Raw genomic sequence first — 24,851 nt, 5'->3', positions numbered from 1 at the left:
TTGGGTCGTCACAACCAGATCCTCTCACATGCAGCTGCATGCACTGCATCCAAAAGAAACTGCGCAATTATGGCGCGAAAATGAGGCTCTGCCTACTATAGTGAAAGGCCCTTCCTGACTGGAAAGGTGTCTAAACTACTGCCTGGCGCCTAAAAACGTTCCCCCACAATAAAAGTTTTATAAATCACCTCAGATTTCATAAAAAACTAAAATAAAGCAATCGATTTAGCCCACAAGAGTGTCAACCAGTGTATAGCCCATAATAAGCCTTCATTCTGTTATGAGTCTAAGAACATGGCTTACCGGTCCCCAGGAGGGAAAATGACAGTTTTCTAGCATTACACAGTCTTGTTAGAAAATGGACTAGTCATACCTTGAGCAGAAAAGTCTGCAAACTGTTCCCCCCAACTGAAGTTCTCTGGGCTCAACAGTCCTGCGTGGGAACAGCAATTGATTTTAGTTACTGCTGCTAAAATCATACTCCTCTTTTAAACAGAACTCTTCATCCCATTCTGTTTTAGAGTAAATAGTACAAACCGGCACTATTTTAAAATAACAAACTCTTGATAGTAGAATAAAAAACTACAACTAAACACCACATACTCTTCACCATCTCCGTGGAGATGCTACTTGTTCAGAGCGGCAAAGAGAATGACTGGGGGGCGGAGCCTGAGGAGGGGCTATATGGGCAGCTTTTGCTGTGCTCTTTGCCATTTCCTGTTAGGGAAGAGAATATTCCCACAAGTGATGGATGACGCCGTGGACCGGACACACCAATGTTGGAGAAATATAGTCTATGCAAACAACAGGACCCTTTGTATATGGACAGAGAAATCTTCTTTTCTAAAATTGTCATGCTGTCTTTCAGCACTCTTCCCCAACTACATTTCCTTTACTAATTCTACCTTCCTTTTCTTAAAATTAAAAAAAATAAAAATCAGTCTCTACAAGTGATTTTCCATCAAGTAATACAAATTACCTGCAGGACATAGTCCAAAGCAATGTGACGGAAGCATTTTCTTGTTGCAGTAAGGATGTTTGTTGCTTCTTCAACTTCATGTAGTTTGGTTCTTTGCACCTGTGCATTTTTCGCCAGTGCATTTTCCTTTTCTTCACTGACCTTATCAAACTGCTTTTTGGCATCTTTAAATTTTCTAAGATCTCTGCAATTAAGAAAGAGCAGTATTAATAGCAGCTAGACGTGCCTATAACATAACATAAGAATGCCAGGACAGAAAAGTAGACCAGGTGAAAGCTCCATGAGAGTAATCAAAAGAAACCACACTTTTTTTATTAATATATTAGTAGTTTAAAGTTACTGGGAAATGGTATATTCTATCAGAGGATTTCACCTTTAGATAACTACAGTATATAACAAAGAAAATAGAGCATCATTGTAGAATTATTACATTTGTGTTTATGTCTCCTAAAAGACAAAATCTTACTCTTTCACAAATGTCTGAAGCTGGGTTTTGATGGATCGTTGTGCTTGATCAAACAACATCTGAAATGATAAGAATGAAATAATGAAAATATTAGCGTTTAAATGATCATAAGTAAAGCACAATACTTTTTTTTTTTATTTTTTACCTACAATTCACCCAAACCCCCTTTTCAGACTGGTTATACAGTGAGTGAAAGGTAAGTTCCACAATTCTAAAAATGGAAAATGAATCATTCACCATATAAAACAAGGAGAGAAAAAACAAACTGAATATTACAAAGCAATATATCCATTGTTACCTTCCAAAGAAAAACAAGATACATATACTATGATACAGAACCTCACATTCATTCCTTAAAAGAACCATTAAATACAGCAGCATTGCCTAATTATAAAGTGCACAGTAAAGAAACAATGTGATAGCTCTTGGTCTGAATTTTAATTGAACAGTAGATTTGTATCTGACAAATCTTAAAATTTACTTCAATTTGCCTTCCCCTGGAAGACAGCCGTTTCAGAGGGATCAGGTAGGGATCAGGGGGTGGGAGGGTAATCTCTACACTAAAGCTAAAACCAACCTTACAAGCTACCTGATTAATCCCTTCCGTGGTGCCAAGAATAGAAGTGTGTTGCACAGCTGCAATTAGCGGCCTTCTAATTACCAAAAAGCAATGGAAAAGCCATGTATGTCTGCTATTTCTGAACAAAGGAGATCCCAGATATGGTTTTACAATAATTTGTGCCATAATTGCACAAGCGGTGTGCAAATAAGTGAGAAACCCAAAGTTTATGAAAAAGGTTATTTAGACAATTTAGAGTGCCTTATTAAAAATATCCTTGAAAACAATAATATAAATTATATGATTTATATACTGTAGTGTTCCGTATTTGAGGCTGCTTCCTCACCCACAAGAATTATTTTTTAAAGGAATCAGAATATAGAGTGTTTGCAATATAAATATTTATTTAAAAAAAACTAAATGCCCCAATATATGTGTACAAGTCTGCCCAGCTAATCCAGACACAGCTGAGGAAGGGGAAGAGCCCTGAAACGCGTTAAGGAATAACAGACCAAGCCAGGCAAGCTTCTTAATGGATTTATTAATTCTTTATTGTGACAAACTGCTTTTTTGTTTTTATTATTTTTATATTTGTACACATATATTCTGTATTTAGTTTTTTTAATAAATGTTTATATTGCAAACAATCCTTGATATTGGCGCTGTCTATATTCTGATTCCTTTGTGAAAAAGTTAATTGATCGTTATATGATTGCATTTGGCAGGGACATGGTGGCATGAAATATAACAAAATGGGCCTAGATCATTACCATGGATTTTCTAATTAAAAAAAAAACAACTGGTTGACATGTAAATTAAAAAAAAAACAAAAAAAAACAAGACTCTATTTCTGTTTAAATGGAGTGATAGCAAAAATGCTAAAAAAATCTCCTGTATTTTGGGCAACTTCTTCTCTGACCGGTAGTAAAGGGGTTAAGGAATATTTTTATTGGAGCAATATTTTTTGGTACTCTCCTGGTATTAGAGCAGTGATACAAAGTCATGGATGACATCTTATTTGTGGAACCCGATTTGTAGATCATGGTTATGTTGGTGTGCAACGGGATCTGAGATGTTGAAACCTGCCTGCCATATGTGAATTACCACGTGGATCGAGAAGCTTTCAGTGAGAGACACACAGAGTTGGTTCTTGCTGCTGGTTGACAGTCAAGAAACAGAAGTCGAGACGCAGGAAATAAAATTATATCCTTTATTTCTCCATAGGGGTCAAGGTGAAACAAAACTCAAACGCCCTTAATCATGCCAGTTGACAGTCAACACCTGGAGGTAGTTTATTCTTGTGAGTAAAGCAATAAAGCTATGTATATATATTTATTTTTCCCATACTGGTTCACACTGTGTGGTGCCCCTAGTAAAACAAAAGGAGGAAAGATGTAATTAAGATTGAATGACCAGGGAACCACTAGTGCGTCTATAAGAGTCACTTGTGGATCTGAAGAGGCCATTAGGTCCATGTATGGCTTTCCCCCAACAATTCACAATTTGGTCGAACACCTCCTTATAAATGGACCATTCGCTGGGGAGAAGGTACTGAAGACTGAATTAGTCCACTTCCCAATAGTTAAAACCCAGTATGTGAATTGCTGAAATTATGCAATAATGGACTTTTTGCCCAAATCAGAATCTTCCATTGCCAAGTGTCATAACAGATGCTTCTAGGAGAGTGGTGTCTGTCCCTTCTGTAGTAAAGCATGCTGTACCTTTAAGGTGGCCTAGAAGACCAATTAGGCCTTAATTGTAGTAATCTATATTAGCTCTCTGCAACATAAGGCTGCTTGTGTATTGAGTTATTGTCCCTCTTACTATGGCAGTTTTCTATTTGGATATACAGGTAAGCTCTCAGTTTACGCCGGGGTTAGGTTCCAGAAGAAATGGTTGTAAATAGAAACCGTTGTAAATTGAAACCCAGTTTATAATGTAAGTCAATGGGAAGTGAGGGAGTTAGGTTCCAGGCTCCTCTCAAAATTGTCATAAGTAACACCTAATACATTATTTTTAAAGCTTTGAAATGGAGACTTTAAATGCTAGACAGCATTATAAACCTAATAAAATATTCACACAACACAGAATATAGCATCAAACTAAGTTTAATGAACAAAAATATTTGCTAAACAGCATTATAAACCTAATAAAATAATCACACAACACAGACTGTTTCATTAAACTAAGTTTAATAAACAAAAACATTTTTTTACTTGCATTTTCCTGCAAACAGTTCTCTGCATTGTTAGGATGTTAGATATTATCGTGTATGCAGCTATTCTATGCATTCCAGTCTGGACTAATTTATAGGCACCCGAAGTGGCTGCTAGATCTTGTTCCTTTGAAAGCTGCTCGATAGCTCAGGTCTGGTTACACTGAATAATTTCAGCTTGCTTAGCTTGCACATCTTTGCTGCAACAAGCTGACAGCTCCACCTACTGGCTATTTTAATCAATGCACTACTTCTCAATGCTTTTCAATAAACCGAGGGCCACCTTTACTGGTTTGACTTTTGCTTTCCCTGACTGTGCTTTTGTATTAAACTTAGCTTGTTTTTGGACTCTGCATTTGTTTAAGGATTCTGTGCAAATTTTCCCTGTGAGGCTTTGATACAGACTGTACTTTAACCGTGAATTGTTCTGCTATCAGGAGATGTGCATTTTAGTAACCTACGCTATGTCTTAGTCTAAATAGCGAGACTAAACTTTTACAAAAGGTATGTTTATTTGGATATATAAATTTACTGTGACTTTCTAGTACTCATTTGTTTTGTTGGTGCTGATTAAAGTATTAGAGAGAGTTCAGCTACTACGTTTAGTCTCATTGTTGTCTTACCCCTAACCTTTGTTTGGTCACTGTGTGTTACTTACAGTGTCCCAGTAAGGGATTGTGGCGAGTTGCGCCTCTCAGTAATTGATTACAGCTTGTTTTATTCTGAAACAACCATACTCCTACCTGACGTAAAGACAAGTCTATCCAGGAAACTGTTTGCTGTTTGTTACAACAAGGCACTTTGAATATTGTGTGTTGATTGATGTAAGCCACTGCTGTGACATTGTCTGGCTAAAACCTCAGAAAAGGGAATCAAGGAGGAAGAAGAACAGCACACCTGTTTGTGGGGCACAAAGTAAGATTTGCCAAATCTTTTCAATCCAAGTGATCATACATCCAAGCACTTCAGCCACCAGAAGAAATCTTTGTTTAAAAGACCTTTATTCTCATTTAGTGTGGTCCAAAAGTTTACAGGAACAACGTTTCGAACCTACAATTAGCAATAAACTCCTTGAAAAATAATAAGAATATCATTATAAAGGAAGCGGACAAGGGCGGGGCGGATGTTGTGCAAAATAAAAAAGGATTACATTGATGAAATTAAAAAACAGTTGGCTGATAAATATATCAAGAACTTTTAGGAGATCCAACTATTCAAATTAATAAGGAGATTGAATCTGTTTCCAGAGCTATTAAAATGGATATCATTACAGAAGATTTTAAAAATGCATTACTAGTAAAACATCCAATTAGACCGGTAATTTATGTACTTCCTAAAATACATAAAAATTCATTAAGCCTCAAGGACGCCCCATAGTGGCAGGCATGGGGTCCATTTTTGCACAAATTGCTATATTTTTAGACAAAGTATCACAACCTTTGGTGGTAAAAATGACTTCCTATATAAGAGACACTAATGATTTTCTAACAAAGATTAAAGAACTGGGCCATATTGGTAATAAATGCATATTATTCTCTATTGATGTATGTAGCCTTTATATCTCAATAACACACACTAGTGGTATCTCTTCAGTAGAGAATATTTTAAAATCAGAAGGTGTTGCTAATACGCCAATATTTTCATGGACAACATTGAGGAGCACTTTGTTTACTCCAATAAGTTGTTCTTGCTCTATGGCGCCTCCTGGTGGAGGTACATAGATGATATTTTTGGTGTATGGTTGGGTGACGTTGGAAACCTGGCAGAGTTTGTTGAGGATCTGAATAACACAGTACAAGGCCTTAAATACATTCTAGAAATGAGTGAAACAGGAATTCATTTTTTTAGATACTCGTGTATATATGGAGAATGTTTTTTTTTTATATTCAGACTTATATGTTAAACCCACAGATAAAAACAACTTATTAGAGTTTGGCAGCTTTCATCACATTAACACCTTAAAAGCTATACCTAAAAGCCAATTTGAGGGTTAAGCGCAAAGTGACTGACGAGACTAAATGCAAATTGAGATTAAAAGAAATGTCTGATAAATTTAAAGAAAGGATATCCATCCAAATTAATAGAGAACAATTATATGGAATTATAACACATGATAAAAAAAAATAACAAAAAGAAATAAAGTTGATGAACAAGAGAGGCTAATTTTTATTACTCAGTATAATAGACTTAGTCCCAAAATGAATCAGATTGTGAGAAAATATTAGCATATAATTAGGCACTGTAATCCTTTAAAAAACAGAATTTATGCTTACCTGATAAATTTCTTTCTCCAACGGTGTGTCCGGTCCACGGCGTCATCCTTACTTGTGGGAATATTCTCTTCCCCAACAGGAAATGGCAAAGAGCACAGCAAAAGCTGCCCATATAGCCACTCCTCTGGCTCCGCCCCCCAGTCATTCGACCGACGGTTAGGAGAAAAAAAAATGAGAAACTATAGGGTGCCGTGGTGACTGTAGAGTATAGAGAAAGAAATTTTTCAAACCTGATTAAAAAAACCAGGGCGGGCCGTGGACCGGACACACCGTTGGAGAAAGAAATTTATCAGGTAAGCATAAATTCTGTTTTCTCCAACATTGGTGTGTCCAGTCCACGGCGTCATCCTTACTTGTGGGAACCAATACCAAAGCTTTAGGACACGGATGAAGGGAGGGAGAAAATCAGGTTACCTAAACGGAAGGCACCACGGCTTGCAAAACCTTTCTCTCAAAAATAGCCTCCGAAGAAGCATAAGTATCGAATTTGTAAAATTTGGCAAAAGTGTGCAGAGAAGACCAAGTCGCTGCCTTACATATCTGATCAACAGAAGCCTCGTTCTTGAAGGCCCATGTGGAAGCCACAGCCCTAGTAGAGTGAGCTGTGATTCGTTCAGGAGGCTGCCGTCCGGCAGTCTCATAAGCCAATCGGATGATGCTTTTCAGCCAGAAAGAAAGAGGTAGCAGTAGCTTTTTGTCCTCTCCTCTTACCAGAGTAAACGACAAACAAAGATGAAGTTTGTCTGAAATCCTTTGTTGCGTCTAAATAGAACTTTAAAGCACGGACCACATCTAAATTGTGTAACAAACGTTCCTTCTTTGAAACTGGATTCGGACACAGAGAAGGAACAACTATTTCCTGGTTAATATTCTTGTTGGAAACTACTTTTGGAAGAAAACAAGGTTTGGTACGCAAAACGACCTTATCTGAATGGAACACCAGATAGGGTGGATCACACTGCAAAGCAGATAATTCAGAAACTCTTCTAGCAGAAGAAATAGCAACCAAAAACAGAACTTTCCAAGATAGTAACTTGATATCTATGGAATGTAAAGGTTCAAACGGAACCCCTTGAAGAACTGAAAGAACTAAATTTAGACTCCATGGAGGAGTCATGGGTCTGTAAACAGGCTTGATTCTGACCAAAGCCTGTACAAAAGCTTGTACATCTGGCACAGCTGCCAGATAAAGCAGAAATCTGTCCTTTTAGAGAACTCGCTGACAACCCTTTATCCAAACCCTCTTGGAGAAAGGAAAGAATCTTAGGAATTTTAATTTTACTCCAGGAGAATCCCTTGGATTCACACCAACAGATATATTTTTTCCATATTTTATGGTAAACCTTTCTAGTCACAGGTTTTCTGGCTTGGACCAGAGTATCTATCACTGAATTTGAAAACCCACGCTTGGATAAAATCAAGCATTCAATTTCCAAGCAGTCAGCTGCAGAGAAACTAGATTTGGATGTTCAAATGGACCTTGTACTAGAAGATCCTGTCTCAAAGGTAGTTTCCAAGGTGGAGCCGATGACATATTCACCAGGTCTGCATACCAAGTCCTGCGTGGCCACGCAGGAGCTATCAGAATCACCAAGGCCTTCTCGTGTTTGATCCTGGCTATGAGCCTGGGAAGGAGAGGAAACGGTGGAAACACATAAGCTAGGTTGAACGACCAAGGCGCCACTAATGCATCCACTAGAGTCGCCTTGGGATCCCTGGATCTGGACCCGTAGCAAGGAACCTTGAAGTTCTGACGAGACGCCATCAGATCCATGTCTGGAATGCCCCATAATTGAGTTAACTGGGCAAAGACCTCCGGATGGAGTTCCCACTCCCCCGGATGGAAAGTCTGACGACTCAAATAATCCGCCTCCCAGTTGTCTACTCCTGGGATGTGAATTGCAGATAGATGGCAGGAGTGATCCTCAGCCCATTTGATGATCTTGGATACCTCTCTCATCGCCAAGGAACTCTTTGTTCCTCCCTGATGGTTGATGTAAGCTACAGTCGTCATGTTGTCCGACTGGAATCTTATGAATCCGGCCTTCGCTAGTTGAGGCCAAGCCCGGAGTGCATTGAATATCGCTCTCAGTTCCAGGATGTTTATCGGGAGAAGAGACTCTTCCCGAGACCATAGACCCTGAGCTTTCAGGGAGTCCCAGACTGTGCCCCAGCCTAATAGATTGGCGTCGGTCGTGACAATGACCCACTCTGGTCTGCGGAAACTCATTCCCTGAGACAGGTGATCCTGAGTCAACCACCAACGGAGTGAGTCTCTGGTTAACTGGTCTACTTGAATCTGGGGAGACAAGTCTGCATAATCCCCATTCCACTTTCTGAGCATGCACAGTTGCAATGGTCTTAGATGAATTTGAGCAACAGGAACCACGTCCATTGCTGCCACAATTAGACCTATTACGTCCATGCACTGAGCTATGGAAGGCTGAGGAATAGAATGAAGAACTTGACAAGCCTTTAGAAGCTTTAATTTTCTGACCTGTCAGAAAGATCTTCATTTCTACAGAATCTATTATTGTTCCCAGAAAGGGAACTCTTGTAGACGGCGACAGGGAACTCTTTTCCACGTTCACCTTCCACCCGTGAGATCTTAGAAAGGCTAGGACAATGTCTGTATGAGCCTTTGCCTTGGAAAGAGACGACGCTTGGATTAGGATGTCGTCTAGGTAAGGTGCCACTGCAATGCCCCTCGGTCTTAGAACCGCTAGAAGGGACCCTAGCACCTTTGTGAAGATTCTGGGAGCAGTGGCTAAACCGAACGGAAGAGCCACGAACTGGTAATGTTTGTCCAGAAAGGCGAACCTTAGGAACTGATGATGATCTTTGTGGATAGAAATATGTAGGTACGCATCCTTTAAATCCACGGTAGTCATATATTGACCCTCCTGGATTGTAGGTAAAATAGTTTGAACGGTTTCCATTTTGAACGATGGAACTCTGAGGAATTTGTTTAGAATTTTTAAATCCAGAATTGGTCTGAAAGATCCCTCTTTTTTGGGAACTACAAACAGGTTTGAGTAAAACCCCTGACCTTGTTCCGCTGTTGGAACTGGGTGTATCACTCCCATCTTTAATAGGTCTCCTACTCAATGTAAGAATGCCTGTCTCTTTATCTGGTCTGAAGATAAGCGAGACATGTGGAACCTTCCCCTTGGAGGAAGTTCCTTGAATTCTAGAAGATAACCCTGAGAGACTATTTCTAGTGCCCAGGGATCCGGAACATCTCTTGCCCAAGCCTGAGCAAAGAGAGAAAGTCTGCCCCCTACTAGATCCGGTCCCGGATCGGGGGCTACCCCTTCATGCTGTCTTGGTAGCAGCAGCAGGCTTCTTGGCCTGTTTACCCTTGTTCCAGCCTTGCATTGGTTTCTAAGCTGGCTTAGCCTGGGAAGCGTTACCCTCTTGTCTAGAGGCTGCAGAGTTAGGAGACGGTCCGTTCCTGAAGTTACGAAAGGAACGAAAATTGGACTTATTCTTAGCCTGAAAAGGCCTATCCTGTGGGAGGGCATGGCCCTTTCCCCCAGTGATGTCTGAAATAATCTCCTTCAATTCTGGCCCAAAAAGGGTCTTACCTTTGAAAGGGATATTAAGCAATTTTGTCTTGGAAGATACATCCGCCGACCAAGACTTTAGCCAGAGCGCTCTGCGCGCCACAATTGCAAACCCCGAATTTTTCGCCGCTAACCTCGCCAATTGCAAAGCGGCATCTAAAATAAAGGAATTAGCTAACTTAAGTGCGTGAATTCTGTCCATGACTTCCACATATGGAGTCTCCTTATTGAGCGACTTTTCTAGTTCATCGAACCAAAAACACGCCGCTGTAGTGACAGGAATAATGCACGAAATTGGTTGGAGGAGGAAACCTTGCTGAACAAAAATCTTTTTAAGCAAACCCTCCAATTTTTTATCCATAGGATCTTTGAAAGCACAATTGTCCTCAATGGGAATAGTCGTGCGTTTGGCTAGCGTAGAAACTGCCCCCTCAACCTTAGGGACTGTTTGCCATGCGTCCTTCCTTGGGTCGACCATGGGGAACATTTTCTTAAATATAGGAGGTGGGACAAAAGGTATGCCTGGTTTCTCCCACTCCTTGGTCACTATGTCCGCCACCCTTTTAGGTATCGGAAAGGCATCAGGGTGCACAGGGACCTCTAGGAATTTGTCCATTTTGCACAATTTTTCTGGAATGACCAAAGAGTCACAATCATCCAGAGTAGTTAGTACCTCCTTAAGTAAGGCGCGGAGATGCTCTAACTTAAATTTAAACGTCACAACATCAGGTTCTGCCTGTTGAGAAACTCTTCCTGAATCAGAAATTTCTCCCTCCGACAAACCCTCCCTCACTGCCAATTCTGACTGGTGTGAGGGTATGACAGATAAATTATCGTCAGCGCACTCTTGCTCTACTGTTTAAAACTGAGCAATCACGCTTTCTTTGAAATGCTGGCATTTTGGATAAAATATTAGCTATAGAATTATCCATTACTGCCGTTAATTGTTGCATAGTAACAAGCATTGGCGCGCTAGATGTACTAGGAGTCGCCTGCGCGGGCATAACTGGTATTGACACAGAAGGAGAGGATGGTGAACTACCCCCACTACCTTCATTTGAGGAATCATCTTGGGCAACCTTATTAAATGTGACAGTACTGTCCTTACTTTGTCTGGACGCCATGGCACAATTATCACATACATTTGAAGGGGGGACCACCTTGGCCTACATACATACAGAACATGTTCTATCTGAAGGTACAGACATGTTAGACAGGCTTATACAGGCTATTAATGCAATAAAACCGTTTTTAAACAAAACCGTTACTGTCTCTTTAAAATGTTAAACAGAGCACACTTTATTTCTGAATGTGTGAAAAACTATGAAGGAAATATCCGATCTTTACCAAATTTGCACCCTAGTGTCTTAATGCTTTAAAAGTATTGCACCCCAATTTTCAAGTTTGTAACCCCTTAAATGAGGAAACCGGAGCTGTTTTATCAATTAACAATTTTAAACCCACTACAGTCCCAGCCACAGCGCTTGCTGCGGCTTCACCTGTCCTTGGGGGTTATTCGCCACAGAAATAAGCCTTCCAGGAACGTTTTTAATGGCCCCAGACCCTCTCACATGAAGCTGCATGCACTGCATCCAAAAGAAAATGAGGCTCTGCCTACTAGAGTGAAAGGCCCTTCCTGACTGGGAAAGGTGTCTAAACGACTGCCTGGCGCTTAAAAACGTTACCAAAGTATTCTCAAGTTTTAAAACACTTCAAACCACATATAAATATTGAATAAAGCAATCGATTTAGCCCACAATAGTGTCAACCAGTATATAGCCCATTAATAAGCCTTCATTCTGTTATGAGTCTAAGAAAATGGCTTACCGATCCCAAAGAGGGAAAATGACAGTCTTCTAGCATTACTAAGTCTTGTTAGAAAATGGACTAGTCATACCTTGAGCAGAAAAGTCTGCAAACTGTTCCCCCCAACTGAAGTTCTCTGGGCTCAACAGTCCTGCGTGGGAACAGAAATTGATTTTAGTTACTGCTGCTAAAATCATACTCCTCTTTTAAACAGAACTCTTCATCCTTTTCTGTTTTAGAGTAAATAGTACAAACCGGCACTATTTTAAAATAACAAACTCTTGATAGCAGAATAAAAAACTACAACTAACACCACATACTCTTCACCATCTCCGTGGAGATGCTACTTGTTCAGAGCGACAAAGAGAATGACTGGGGGGCGGAGCCAGATGAGGGGCTATATGGGCAGCTTTTGCTGTGCTCTTTGCCATTTCCTGTTGGGGAAGAGAATATTCCCACAAGTAAGGATGACGCCGTGGACCGGACACACCAATGTTGGAGAAATATGCCTATGACAGCATTTAAGAGAAACAAAAGTCTCAAAGACCAATTGGTCTATTCAGATATTGGAAGTAATAAGAAAATTATACAAAAAACAATAGGGAGTACCACAACTGGTTGCTACCCATGCCTGAATTGTAGCCACTGTGGATCAATTATCAGGAGAATTATTTTACCATCCAACCAATGATAACAAATTCAAGATTAGAGAGTATCCCACTTGCAGAAAAACATTTGTTATCTATCTAATCAAATGTCCATGTGGTTTTATTTATATTGGCGAGACCTGTAGAGAGGCCAGAGATAGACTTACAGAACATACAGTGGATATAAAAAGTCTACACACCCCTATTAAAATGTCAGGTTTCTGAGATGTAAAAAAAAATGAGACAAAGATAAATCATTTCATAACTTTTTCCACCTTTAATATAACCTATAAACTGTAAAACTCAATTGAAAAACAAACTGAAATATTTTGGGTGGAGGGAAGTAAAGATAAAAAAAAAACTAAAATAACATGGTTGCATAAGTGTGCACTAATAAGTGTAAACTAATACTTTGTTGAAGGGGATGTAGCTGTATTCAGAATTAAGCAATCACATTCAAAACCATGTTAAATAGGAGTCAGTACACACCTGCCATCATTTAAAGTGCCTCTGATCAACCCCAAATAAAGTTCAGCTGTTCTAGTAGGTCTGTCCTGACATTTACTTAGTTGCATCCTACAGCAAAAGCCATGGTCCGCAGAAAGCTTCCAAAGCATCAGAGGGATCTTATTGTTAAAAGGTATCAGTCAGGAGAACGGTACAAAAGAATTTCCAAGGCATTAGATATACCATGGAACATAGTGAAGACAGTCATCATCAAGTAGAGAAAATGTGGCACAGCAGTGACATTACCGAGAACTGGACGTCCCTCCAAAACTGGTGAAAAGACTAGAAGAAAACTGGTCTGGGAGGCTGCCAAGAGGCCTACAGCAACATTAAAGGAGCTGCAGGAATATCTGGCAAGTACTGACAGTGTGGTATATGTGACAACAATCTCCCGTATTCTTCATATGTCTGGGCTATAGGGTAGGGTGGCAAGACAGAAGCCTTTTCTTATGAAGAAAAACATCCAAACCAGGCTAATTTAGCAAAAAACACACCCAAAGTCTCCCAAAAGCATTGTGTGAAAAGGTTTTATGGTCTGATGAAACCAAGGTTTAACTTTTTTGGCCATAATTCCAAAAGATATGTTTGGTGCAAAAACAACACTGTACATCATCAAAAGAACACCATACCCACAGTGAAGCATGGTGATGGCAGCATCATGCTTTGGGGCTGTTTTTCTTCAGCTGGAACTGGGGCCTTACTCAAGGTAGAGGGAATTATGTACAGTTCCAAATACCAGTCAATATTGGCACAAAACCTTCAGGCTTCTGCTAGAAAGCTGAACATGAAGAGGAACTTCATCGCTCAGCATGACAACGACCCAAAGCATACATCCAAATCAACAAAGGAATGGCTTCACCAGAGAAAGATTAAAGTTTTGTAATGGCCCAGTCAGAGCCCAGACCTGCATCCGATCGAAAATCTGTGGGGTGGTCTGAAGAGGGCTGTGCACAGGAGATGCCCTCGCAATCTGACAGATTTGGAGTGTTTTTGCAAATAAGAATGGGGAAATCTTGCCAAGTCAAGATGTGCCATGCTGATAGACTCATACCCCAAAAGACTGAGTGCTGTAATAAAATAAAAAGGGGCTTCAACAAAGTATTAGTTTAAAGGTGTGCATACTTATGCAACCATATTTTATTTATTTTATTTTTACTTCCCTCCACCTAAAAGATTTCAGTTTGTTTTTCAATGGAGTTGTACAGTTTATAGCTCACATTAAAAGGTGGAAAAAGTTCTGAAATGATTTATCTTTGTCTATTTTTTTACATCACAGAAACCTGACATTTTAAAAAGGGGTGTGTAGACTTTTTATATCCACTGTAGACGCAAAAATAAAGAAACGCCCGTTTCCTCTCACTTCCTCTCCAGGGGACATAACATCAGCCAACTTCGGTATTAGGTTATTGAACAAGTGGCTGTCCCCAGGAGAGGAGGTGACAGGGAACACCTTCTAAAAATAAGGGAGATGTATTGAATAAATAAATTGGACACTATGATACCTAAAGGTCTAAGACTTTGATTGGAATCTATTTTTGTAAAATGATATATTTGTTGTGTTATATTCGGTTTGTTTTTTTTTTTTTAAATTGTATACAGGGAGTGCGGAATTATTAGGCAAGTTGTATTTTTGAGGATTAATTTTATTATTGAACAACAACCATGTTCTCAATGAACCCAAAAAACTCATTAATATCAAAGCTGAATAGTTTTGGAAGTAGTTTTTAGTTTGTTTTTAGTTATAGCTATTTTAGGGGGATATCTGTGTGTGCAGGTGACTATTACTGTGCATAATTATTAGGCAACTTAACAAAAAACAAATATATACCCATTTCAATTATTTATTTTTACCAGTGAAACCAATATAACATCTCAACATTCACAAATATACATTTCTGACATTCAAAAACAAAACAAAAACAAAATCAGTGACCAATATAGCCACCTTTCTTTGCAAGGACACTCAAAAGCCTGCCATCCATGGATTCTGTCAGTGTTTTGATCTGTTCACCATCAACATTGCGTGCAGCAGCAACCACAGCCTCCCAGACACTGTTCAGAGAGGTGTACTGTTTTCCCTCCTTGTAAATCTCACATTTGATGATGGACCACAGGTTCTCAATGGGGTTCAGATCAGGTGAACAAGGAGGCCATGTCATTAGATTTTCTTCTTTTATACCCTTTCTTGCCAGCCACGCTGTGGAGTACTTGGACGCGTGTGATGGAGCATTGTCCTGCATGAAAATCATGTTTTTCTTGAAGGATGCAGACTTCTTCCTGTACCACTGCTTGAAGAAGGTGTCTTCCAGAAACTGGCAGTAGGACTGGGAGTTGAGCTTGACTCCATCCTCAACCCGAAAAGGTCCCACAAGCTCATCTTTGATGATACCAGCCCAAACCAGTACTCCACCTCCACCTTGCTGGCGTCTGAGTCGGACTGGAGCTCTCTGCCCTTTACCAATCCAGCCACGGGCCCATCAAGACTCACTCTCATTTCATCAGTCCATAAAACCTTAGAAAAATCAGTCTTGAGATATTTCTTGGCCCAGTCTTGACGTTTCAGCTTGTGTGTCTTGTTCAGTGGTGGTCGTCTTTCAGCCTTTCTTACCTTGGCCATGTCTCTGAGTATTGCACACCTTGTGCTTTTGGGCACTCCAGTGATGTTGCAGCTCTGAAATATGGCCAAACTGGTGGCAAGTGGCATCTTGGCAGCTGCACGCTTGACTTTTCTCAGTTCATGGGCAGTTATTTTGCGCCTTGGTTTTTCCACACGCTTCTTGCGACCCTGTTGACTATTTTGAATGAAACGCTTGATTGTTCGATGATCACGCTTCAGAAGATTTGCAATTTTAAGGGTGCTGCATCCCTCTGCAAGATATCTCACTATTTTTGACTTTTCTGAGCCTGTCAAGTCCTTCTTTTGACCCATTTGCCAAAGGAAAGGAAGTTGCCTAATAATTATGCACACCTGATATAGGGTGTTGATGTCATTAGACCACACCCCTTCTCATTACAGAGATGCACATCATCTAATATGCTTAATTGGTAGTAGGCTTTCGAGCCTATACAGCTTGGAGTAAGACAACATGCATAAAGAGGATGATGTGGTCAAAATACTCATTTGCCTAATAATTCTGCACTCCCTGTATAATGGTTTTACTTTACCTATGTTTTAACTTTTGGAGTTTGGTACATTAAGGGTTAATATTGGAGTTGAAAGATGTAATACCAATATGTTACCAGTAGATGTTAGAGGATATAACACGTGCGTGGACACTGGACAGAGCAGACAGACACACAGTGGGAGTAGCCAGGGACCGTCCACCACTCCAGGGCTGAAGGCAGCAAGCTGAAAAAAAGTCTGAAGAGAGAGACCTCACCTCAGAGGTGGGCCGTGCCGACAGGAACGAACGTTCAGGACAGCAGCCGGCAACTCACTGAACTTTCTAAGGAATGTAAGCTGAGGCCCCTTCCCATTTTCGGTTCAGAACCCAGGGTAGTGCTTGCTGATTGGTGGCTACATTTTTTCAGGGGTTAATGCCATAGACGCTGTGTACCTCCGACGCTTTGACTTCCCGCTGCTGCGGATTGGACCCTGGAGTGCCGGAGCTATTCTCCCATTGGACCGTCTGGCGGACGACTAAGGTTCTGTCCTGTCTAGTCTGGCATACGTTTATGCCATCATTTTTGTGAGTACCCTGACCTTCTGTGTGTGCTGTTTGCCGTTTCCTTATCTACTGTTATACCACGATACTGTCCCATAAGGCGCCTCTCTGTTCTCTGCTCCTACAGATTTTTTACCAGTAGATGTCAGGTACATGACTAAGAGCCTATTGTAGGTTCGAAACGTTGTTCCTGTAAACTTTTGGACCCAACTAAATGAGAATAAAGGTCTTTTAAACAAAGATTTAATCTGGTGGCTGAAGTGCTTGGATGTATAAAACTTCAGAAAAGGCAAGGGCCAACTCTGGGGAGCCCTGAAGAACGCAGGAGTTCCAAAATGTTGATCAGTAACTCATCTCCCGAGAAGACGAAACTCCCTGAGCTTTCCGGAAACCCCAGACTGCACCTGAACCCAGCAAATTCGGACAGAGAAATTAATGATTGATAGCCTTCCATTAAGTTAGAAAAGGTCTTGTCTTAAAGTCTGAAAAAAAAAAAAATCTTTGACAGACTGTTGTAATCTCCATTCCACTATTGCAACATTTGAAGCTGCAAAGAATGTAAAGGGAATCTGGCAAAAGGTATGGCACCTCAAGCTGCTACAATGAGACCAACGACTAGGCAGCAGAGTTTGATGGAGAAAAGCACAGGGCTTCTGCAGTTTGAGTCTGCGGGCATCTGTGAGCGATAGTCTCATTGTGGAGCTTTACGGGAGGCCGATTTTCCAATCATGGTAAAAAAGTAACTGAAGAACTGTGCTTGTGAGTTCCTGAGCCATCTGAAAAGAAGCCTGTACCAGAATGTCGGCTAGGTAAGAAACTACTGCCGTGCCCTAAGCTTTCACTACAGACAAAGAGGTCTGAGAATCTTTGAAGAGATTCTTAGTATTGTTGCCATACCAAAAAGGGAGTGGCACACATTGATTATGCTTGTTTAGAAAGACAAATCTAGGCTATTTTATATACTCCCTATGGATGGGGATATGCAAATAGACAACTTTCAAGTCTATGGTAGACATAAATTTACCCTCCTGCGCTAAAAGGTATTATAGTGCGAAAAGTCTCCATAGTGAAAGTAGGAATTTCAGAAATTTGTTTTTGAGATAGAAGATAGGCCTGTAAGTCCCATCTTTCTCTGTAACAGTGTTCATTTAAAGGGAAAGTCTAGTACAAAATAAACTTTCATGATTCAGATAGGGTGTCTCATTTTCAACAACTTTAGAATTTACTTTTATCACCAACCTTGCTTTGTTCTCTTGGTATTCTTAGTTGAAAGTTTAACCTAGGTAGGCTCATATAATAAATATCTTAGACCTTGAAGGCCGTCTATTATCTGAAGGTATTTTTACAGTTTTTCACCACTAGAGGGTGTTAGTTCATGTGTGCCATTTAGATAACATTGTGCTCATGCCAGTTTAGTTAACTAGGAGTCAGCACTGATTGGCAATGCAAGTCTGTCAAAAGACCTGAAATAAGGGGGCAATCTGCAGAGGCTTAGATACAAGGTAATCACAGAGGTAAAAAGTGTATTAATAGAACTGTGTTGGTTATGAAAAGCTGGGCAATGGGTAATAAAGGGATAATCTATTTAAACAATAGAAATTCTGGTGTAGAATGTCCCTTTAAGATATGGCAGAGATAAAAGCATAAGATTAAATTCCTCCATTTCATAAAAGAAAGAGTCATAGAATTATTGCACACACAATTAGCAGATCTAGGCAAGCATCCTTGCTTGTTCTCCTCCAGAAGTACTCAGTATGCCTTGTTCTTAAGCACAGCGATCCTCTTATGGGGTAGGTGCAGCAAAATGAAAACCACGTCTGGACAGCTGTTTTGAGCTCATTAGCGGTCAACAGCAGAAGATAGAATTGATTTGTTGCTAAGTGAAGCTTATTTCCAGGTTAAAAGCAGTATCCATTTAAAAGGAAGATGAAACATTTTTTTCCTTTGACGATTCAGATAAGAGCATACATTTTTTTATTTATTTTTTTTAACAACTTTTCAATTTACTTAGATTTTTAATTTTGCTTCATTCTCTTGGTAGCCTTTATTGAAGGAGCAGCAATGCACTACTAGGAGCTAGCTGAACACATCTGTAAGTCAATTAAATGAGGCATTTATGTGCAGCCAACAATCAGCAGCTAGCTTCCAGCCCCTGTGCCTACCTAGGTATGCTTTAAAAAAAAAAAAAAAGGATACCAAGAAAACTAGGCAAAATTAGAGAATAGAAGTATATTGGAAAATTGTATGCTCTATCTGCAATATGAAAGAACTTTTGGGTTTTATGTGCCTTTAAGTTAAGGTGAAGATAAAAGCATGAGATTGAAATCCTTCATTTCATAAGAGCGCCGTAAAATTATTGTATAGACAATTAAAACATGAATAGGTTTGAATAGAACCCCTGAATATGTACCCCCCATGGGGATCGGAGTAATCACTCCCATGGCTACTAGGTCTTTTACACATGCCAAGAAAGCTATGGCTTTTAAAGGGTCTTTTGGAACATGTGCCAGGACGAATCTTCCGAAAGAAGGGGGAGCCTGAAAGCCTATAATGGTACACTTTGGGAATTATGTTCAGTACCCAAGGAACATGAACGGATTTTCCCAAGCATTCTGCCCCACTTCCACAACTGAGTCCGGGTTGGGGGCTACACCTTCATGCTGATTTGTAAGAAGGGAAAGGCTGTTTTGGTCTGTTTAACCTTAGACCAAAAGGAACCAGGTTTCCACATGGTCTTGGAGGTGTCTGACTTCGAAAATACCGATGTGGAGGATATTTGCATCTCAGAATAACAACAGGAGTGAAATAGTCTAGTGGACTTAACCCTTTAGTAAAGGAAAGCTTCTTTACCTCTAGTAGCTGCAGATATGCAAGCCAAAAAGTGGCTAACTGTATGTAGGGAAATCTGGTGTATTTAAATATGTCCCCAGACACTGTAAATTATCTGTATACGTTCATGCTAATAGCCTGTTGGCTCTGTGATCCCAAATACCTACATACCTGTCAGCACTCACTTTACCGTGCTTACCAAGCTACAGGAGACCTGCTTCCAGTAGAAGAGCCCATCCTGTGTAGTACACCCTAACACAGGATCTAAGAAAGGAGTTGCAACAACAGGAGTAGGCTACAGTACAAGTCCCAGTGATACCGGTGACAGGTAAGTGACAAACTCCCCAGAGAGAATTACTCTCACTGCCAAAGTACTCCATTACATCCCTCACATTGGTCTGAGAAGCAGTTTCAATCGACATGTAGATTAGCACTTCCAGTTTCACCATCACTCATTGCTGGAGGCAAAAAAAAATTGACTAAGGAATCATGGGAAAGTGGAAGAGATTAAATATCTGTTGTGTTTTGTCTCCTTCTGTAGAACTGCATTTTAATGTAATGGCTCAAATAAAACAAAAAACTTTTTTCTCTTATATATTTAATTACTTTAAAGGGACACTGAACCAAAAAAAATTCTTAAGTGATTCAGATAGAGCATGCAATTTTAAGCAACTTTCTAATTTACTCCTATTATCAATTTTTCTTCGTTCTCTTGCTATCTTTATTTGAAAAAGACGACATCTAAGCTTTTTTTTTTTATTCAGAACTCTGGACAGCACTTTTTTATTGGTGGATGAATGTATCCACCAATCAGCAAGGACAACCCAGGTTGTTCACCAAAAATGGGCCGGCATATAAACTTACATTCTTGCATTTCAAATAAAGATATCAAGAGAATGAAGGAAATTTGATAATAGGAGTAAATTAGAAAGTTGCTTAAAATGCCATGCTCTATCTGAATCACAAAATAATCACTACACACCTGTTTTCCTTCTATGGAGCATTTCAACTTTGTTGTTGTACATGTTTTGTGTGCTTGGAAAATTTTAATTAAAAAGTAGGAAATCTATTATACGTATAAAAACATAGAACATTCAATTATTTAGTCAAAAAAGAAGCAGGAGGCCCATCTTCCCTTACTATATTGTAAATAAATCATGTGTAAACTATGACCTAAAAGGCAGAACAGGCTCCACAAAATGCTACTTCTTTATCCATCACACTGATTTATTTATGTAACAGTCCCATGCACCAGTGATATCAGGGGTTTACAGATTATTTCAAAACTTTAGAACCACCCAGAATATGAGCTCATTTATACCCAAGACTAACTGGTGTGAGATTATAACAGAACATGTTTATATTTTTCTGTTTTAATCCTCGATTTAACTCCATAATATTGCGTGAACAGAAGTTAGTTTGTTCTCAGTTCTTTTACGGCTAATAGGGGAAACCTGTAATGTCCTGGACAGCCTCCAGATTCAAGTTGGCACTTTTTTCCACAGCGGATTCGGGTTATTGCAACTTGTAGTATTAATCATCAATGTGTGTTGTATCTAACACTAAGATATCATTTTAATAAATTAGTGTACAACTATATTATTCCTTTAGGGTTATTTCTGGTGTCCTACTACAGTATTCAGTTGCTGAACAGTTAATCATTTACAGCAAGTACCAAAAAAAACAAGCAATGGTTAAAGGTGTTCTTCCTATGCCAATTATATAAGTAAGGGAGGTAACCTGTATTAAAGGGCTATTAACAGTGAAAAACAAAAATGCTCAAATATGTTAGAGCTAGCTTATTATTGCACTAATGCATCACATAACCAAATGGATTTACATTTTCCAGAGCAGCAATACGCTACCGGGAGCTAGCTGAACACATCTGGTGAGCCAATGACAAAAGACAAATGTGTGTAGCCACCAATCAAGCAGCTAGCATCCAGTACTGCATTGCTGCTGAGGATAAGTACATATTTTTTTAACAAAAAAGGTACACAAGAGAACAAAGTAAATTTAATAATAAATGAATTTTAAAATGACATGCTGTATCTGAATCATGGACGTTTAATTTTAACTTTCCTATACTTTTTTATGTGCTTGTTTTGGGATAAATGGGGGAAACGAAGCTATGCAAAACAGCTCTCTTGAAAAGTGCCCCTGGAAAGTTTTTTTCCCCCCAAAATGTTGGCAACTAATAAATAAAGGAACATGAAAATCAAAATGAACCTTTCATGGTCCAGACAGAGCATGCAATTTCAAAAAGAATTCTCATTTTACTTCTGTTATCAAATGTACTTTGCTCTCTTGGTATGCTATGTTAAATATGTCATTTGCTCACCAGACTTTTTCTGCTAGGTCCCAGTAGTACACTGCTGTTCAGGAGATGACTTTCACTAGCCGTTTAACCCATTTGTAATAGTTAAACACGTAGATATATGCATGCAAAAGTGCAATAAAATCTATTGACAAATTAGAGGATTTCCCTTTAACACGGTTATTATGCCCTTTAAACTATATTTGGCAAGTTGATTTTATTACTAATTAACTGCTGAGAGTTATAGCCTTGCTTGTTATTTAATCATTTATGGTATGTGCGTTTCCTTCTTTACCGATTACAACAGAATCTGACATTTTTTATAATGCAGTGTATATGTGTGTGTGTCTGTGTATGTGTATATATATATATATATATATATATATATATATATATATGTGTGTGTGTGTGTGTTCAGAGAATACACTCTCAATAATGTTACAGATAGATATTGTAAGTGGTATTAACAGCCTACAGTTCTGTCATGATAGTGTATCAGGAAAAGGATATCCTCCCATTAACTTCGTAAAAAAAATGCTGCACTCAGGAAACTGTGTGATGGATTTCTCTGTTTATATTATGGCAAACGCACAGTAATTTGTTATATTTGTGTTAGGGTTATCTTATTTGTACTGTCCATAAGAACAGTTACAAGCAGTATCCCAGGGTACACAATGGGGCAGCAGGAGTATTTATCAGACCAGCATATCATGCAAAAGTAATTTTTATTTCAATTGAAAAAAAAAAAACACACAAAAACAAATAATGATGCAAATGAAAGAACACTAGTTAAACATGGTGGCTATTTTTTGTTTTATGTGTTAAAGTTGTTTATTTTTAAATTAAAGGGATACAAAACCAATTTTTTTATTTTATGATTTAGACAGAGCATGCAATTTTAAGCAACTTTCTAATTTATTCCTATTTTCAAATTTACTTCATTCTCTTGGTATCTTATTTGAAAAGCAGGAATTTGAACTTAGGAGCCGGACAATTTTTGATTCATCACCGGGTAAGTACTTGCCGATTAGTGGCTAAATGTAGGTGCTGAACCAATAACTTAAATCGAGTTATACTTACATCAAATCCACCCTGGATATGTTTAGAAGATAAAATATAATGATGCTGATAAATACAGGTAAACACAGAAACCTAAACAATAATTGGAAGGAATGCTACTACAGACCAATTAATTAGACTTTATTCTTCTAATAAAAACAAAATTTATGCTTACCTGATAAATTCATTTCTCCTGTAGTGTGGTCAGTCCACGGGTCATCATTACTTCTGGGATATTATCTCCTCCCCTACAGGAAGTGCAAGAGGATTCACTCAGCAGAGCTGCTATATAGCTCCTCCCCTCTACGTCACCTCCAGTCATTCGACCAAAGGACCAACGAGAAAGGAGAAGCCCAAGGGTGTAGTGGTGACTGGAGTATAATCCAAAAAAATTTTAAGCCTGCCATAAAAAACAGGGCGGGCCGTGGACTGACTACACTACAGGAGAAATGAATTTATCAGGTAAGCATAAATTTTGTTTTCTCCTGTTAAGTGTGGTCAGTCCACGGGTCATCATTACTTCTGGGATACCAATACCAAAGCAAAAGTACACGGATGACGGGAGGGATAGGCAGGCTCTTTATACGGAGGGAACCACTGCCTGAAGAACCTTTCTCCCAAAAACAGCCTCCGAAGAAGCAAAAGTGTCAAATTTGGAAAATTTGGAAAAAGCATGAAGAGAAGACCAAGTTGCAGCCTTGCAAATCTGTTCAACAGAAGCCTCATTCTTAAAGGCCCAAGTGGAAGCCACAGCTCTAGTAGAATGAGCTGTAATCCTTTCAGGAGGCTGCTGTCCAGCAGTCTCATAGGCTAATCGTATTATGCTACGAAGCCAAAAAGAGAGAGAGGTAGCCGAAGCTTTTTGACCTCTCTTCTGACCAGAATAAACGACAAACAGGGAAGACGTTTGACGAAAATCCTTAGTTGCCTGTAGATAAAATTTCAGGGCACGGACTACATCTAGATTGTGTAGCAGACGTTCCTTCTTCGAGGAAGGATTAGGACACAAAGATGGAACAACAATCTCCTGATTGATATTCCTGTTAGTGACCACCTTAGGTAGGAACCCAGGTTTAGTACGCAGAACTACCTTGTCTGAATGAAAAATCAGATAAGGAGAATCACAATGTAAGGCAGATAATTCAGAAACTCTTCGAGCCGAGGAAATAGCCATTAAAAACAGAACTTTCCAAGATAACAACTTGATATCAATGGAATGAAGGGGTTCAAACGGAACACCCTGTAAAACATTAAGAACTAAGTTCAAACTCCATGGCGGAGCAACAGTTTTAAACACAGGCTTGATCCTAGCTAAAGCCTGACAAAAAGCTTGAACGTCCGGAACTTCTGACAGACGTTTGTGTAAAAGAATGGACAGAGCTGAAATCTGTCCCTTTAAAGAACTAGCAGATAACCCCTTTTCTAAACCTTCTTGTAGAAAAGACAATATCCTTGGAATCCTAACCTTACTCCATGAGTAACTCTTGGATTCGCACCAATATAAGTATTTACGCCATATTTTATGGTAAATCCTTCTGGTAACAGGCTTCCTAGCCTGTATTAAGGTATCAATAACTGGCTCAGAAAACCCACGTTTTGATAAAATCAAGCGTTCAATTTCCAAGCAGTCAGCTTCAGAGAAGTTAGATTTTGATGTTTGAATGGACCCTGGATCAGAAGGTCCTGTTTCAGAGGTAGAGACCAAGGCGGACAGGATGACATGTCCACTAGATCTGCATACCAAGTCCTGCGTGGCCATGCAGGTGCTATTAGAATCACTGATGCTCTCTCCTGTTTGATTCTGGCAATTAATCGAGGAAGCATCGGGAAGGGTGGAAACACATAAGCCATCCCGAAGGTCCAAGGTGCTGTCAAAGCATCTATCAGAACCGCTCCCGGATCCCTGGATCTGGACCCGTAGCGAGGAAGCTTGGCGTTCTGACGAGACGCCATGAGATCTATC

At 39.5% G+C, this 24,851-nt stretch overlaps 1 protein-coding gene across 3 annotated transcripts in view; it reads right to left on the bottom strand.

The window, feature by feature from the left end:
* Window positions 1-24,851, bottom strand: part of ACAP2 (ArfGAP with coiled-coil, ankyrin repeat and PH domains 2) — a 379,535-nt gene that overhangs the window by 273,364 nt on the left and 81,320 nt on the right. For all 3 annotated transcript variants that reach the window (XM_053710199.1, XM_053710201.1, XM_053710202.1), the window contains 2 exons: window positions 1,446-1,504; window positions 980-1,163 (listed from right to left, as the gene is read on the bottom strand). In XM_053710199.1, coding sequence (XP_053566174.1) covers window positions 980-1,163; window positions 1,446-1,504 — 243 coding nt within the window. The remainder of the gene's footprint in view (window positions 1-979; window positions 1,164-1,445; window positions 1,505-24,851) is intronic.

This window comes from Bombina bombina, chromosome 4 (assembly GCF_027579735.1).
Source record: "Bombina bombina isolate aBomBom1 chromosome 4, aBomBom1.pri, whole genome shotgun sequence".
NCBI lineage: Eukaryota > Metazoa > Chordata > Amphibia > Anura > Bombinatoridae > Bombina > Bombina bombina.
This window is presented reverse-complemented; position numbering and strand designations above follow the sequence as displayed.